This window comes from Lagenorhynchus albirostris, chromosome 4 (genome assembly GCF_949774975.1).
Source record: "Lagenorhynchus albirostris chromosome 4, mLagAlb1.1, whole genome shotgun sequence".
Classification (NCBI taxonomy): Eukaryota; Metazoa; Chordata; class Mammalia; order Artiodactyla; family Delphinidae; genus Lagenorhynchus; species Lagenorhynchus albirostris.
This window is the reverse complement of record NC_083098.1, coordinates 34,669,199-34,672,002: the sequence shown is the minus strand read 5'-3', so window position 1 is coordinate 34,672,002 and position 2,804 is coordinate 34,669,199. Positions and strand designations below refer to the sequence as shown.

At 40.8% G+C, this 2,804-nt stretch overlaps 1 protein-coding gene across 1 annotated transcript; it reads right to left on the bottom strand.

Annotated features, from left to right (window-relative positions):
• Positions 1-247: 247 nt before the first annotated feature.
• NPY2R (neuropeptide Y receptor Y2) lies at positions 248-1,402 on the bottom strand. Its single transcript, XM_060147156.1, has one exon. The coding sequence runs from the start codon at positions 1,400-1,402 to the stop codon at positions 248-250; it is 1,155 nt and encodes a 384-aa protein (XP_060003139.1).
• Between the last annotated feature and the right edge of the window lie 1,402 nt (positions 1,403-2,804).

The following is a 2,804-nucleotide window of genomic DNA, read 5'->3' as shown; positions in this document are numbered from 1 at the left end:
TCTCTCTGCTTTTCTTCATAATTCAACCGACAATCTAAGCAACTGTAAGCAAACTTTTGTTGCCTTGTCTTTGAATTTGAGTGTTTTTACTAGACTCTGACAACCAGTTTTCCATGAATTACACTGCAGATGCTTCCATTCAGATGCTTCCTTAAAATGGGAAATGAGGATGCACCTGCACGCCCCACTCAACCAGGTTTACAGCTCTGGTCAGAATTCATCCATATATTTTCACGTGGCAGTTGCCTTAGACGTTGGTAGCCTCTGTGAAAGAATCATTAGGACCATTGTTCTCTGTGGCTTCCAGGTTCTTTTTAGCCTTGAGTGTCACAGATACCTCGGAGTGAATGGCGTCTAACCTCTGCTCACAGCGGAAGGCTGAGAGGAAAGCTTTTCTGTAGTTGCTATTCATCCAGCCATAGAGAAGGGGGTTGGCAAAGGTGGAGCACATAGCAATGATGTGGAACACAGTGAAGATAAGTTTGTACTCCTTCAGGTCCAAGACTTTGTTGTCAATGTCGACAGCAAGTTGGAAGGCATGGAGCGGCAACCAGCTGACTGCAAATACCACCACCACACACACCAGCATTTTGGTGGTTTTTTGCCTCCGCTGATGGTAGTGGTCATTAGCAGCTCCAGGGGTGACATGGTTCTTAAGTTTACTCCAGATACGAATATAGGAAACAGAGATGATGCCCAGAGGCAAAGCATACAGGATTAATAAGGAAGAAAGACTGTAGACAGTGCCATAGATGCTCTTCTCCTCACCAGGCCACTTCTCAGTACAGGCCACAATCTCAAAGTCCGGAATAATCTCAATCAGTGAATACTCCCGGAAGATGGCCAGGGGGCTTGCTAGCAGGGCACTGATGCCCCAAGCCAAGCCAATAATCAAGAAGCTGATTCGCTTGGAAATCTTGCTCTCCAGGTGGTAGACAATGCAACGATGCCGGTCCAGGGCAATTACTGTCAAGGTGATGGTGGACACTTGTACTGCCAGGCCCTGGGCATAAGGCACCAAGTGGCATAGGACGGGACCCATTTTCCACTCCCCCATTAAGGTGTAGGTAAGTGTAAATGGTAAGCACAGGGTGTTCACCAGAAGATCCGCCACAGCCAGATTGGCAATAAAAAAGTTGGTTACTGTACGCATGCTCTTGAATTTGATCACCACATGGATCACCAAGGAATTGCCAATCACCCCAAGCAAGATGATGGAGCAATAGGCCAATATAAGGACGATCTGTACCTCAATCAGCTTCGTGCTGTCTATAAGCTCCGGCTCAGAGTTAGGGGCCAGCTCCCCTCTAGGAGTGGTGTGCCCTGGACCGAACTGCTCCACTTTCATTTCTTCCACTGTCTGGTTCTCAACAGCCTCTGCACCTAATGGGCCCATTTTCATCAACTAGCACAAGAATCTACAATTTAAAAAATGAACAAATATGGAACGAGGAAAACTCAAGGGTGCAAGGAATATCACAAATGGGTTGGTTTCATTTTGGTTGGGGCTCAAAGTACCTGTCCTCTGATCCCTAAATTTGCATATAGTAGAACATTTCAATAAAGTGGACCCTTAATAGGTCTATTCACAAATATGGATGAATTAAATCAGATCCCTGAAATGTATATTATGAAGGCAAAATGTAATGTCTATAGTATAGACACAATTCCTTTGTGAATGCGACCAAATTGATTCAATCCATTTTAAGTGAGATGGATATTACAAACATTATCAATTAATTTTATAACTGCTATAAATTCATCAAATTAATTTTAAGGTAGATAAAGTTTGCTTCAATATCTTGACTGTTTTACATTTATAAATATAGCAACTAATTGCACAGAAAAGAGACAAATATTAAAATCCTTTGCCTGGTGCTTGGACTTTAGGAGCATAAAATATTTAAGATAAACTGAGCAGATTCTGTTTCATAGCCAGTTTTTCTAATGTAGGGATTAGCGTTAAAAATAGGTAGGCTGTGTAAAACAGCAGCTTTTTTTATGATCTGAAATAAACTTCCTACCTGACATACAGCAGAATCCTACATAGGAACTGTATGAAAATATGTCCAATCTGAATTTCATCTCTAATCCCTGAATACAAAAGTTTTAACACCTTTCTTCTCTAGTGACCCACCTCAACCCTCAGAATCCTTCTGTGTGCCCTACTTAGGTCAATACTATCCTCATTAATTAAGCCACGTAAAGCTAAGAAGCAGGTAACTACACAGGCTTTTTCATCTCCTTTAGCCCGCATGTTTAAGAGAACCCTCAGACTATTCTTAAATATCTCTCCCAATGGTCCTCTTATTTCTACCACGTTAATTTTGTCCTTCTTGATTTCTTACTGTAATAACTCTAATAGTTGTCTAACTTATCTCCCTTTTCCCTATCCTTCCTTTCTTTCCTCATTCATTCATTCATTCACTTAACTAATATAATTAAGCATCTACTAAATGCCAGAGGTGGCTCCACTCTCATGATGCTTATACTTATTCAAACATGCATTCAGCAAGTATTTAAAACCCACTGTCAGGAATTAGGATTTGTGCTGGGGGAAAAAACAACAGGATAGTGCCCCTACTCTAAAGCTCTTACATTTACTGAATAGAGCATACTCGGACATTAAAGTGTTTTTTTCTGAATTCAGATGTGATCACTTCATTTCCCCAACATCTCCAAATTGCTTCAAATAATACTAATCAGTTTCTAATATAAAGTTACCTTCTCAAGTCTATAAAAACATCCGGAGCCCAACATCATAATGGTAGTACTTTTTGAATATGCTCATAATGAAAAAAGGC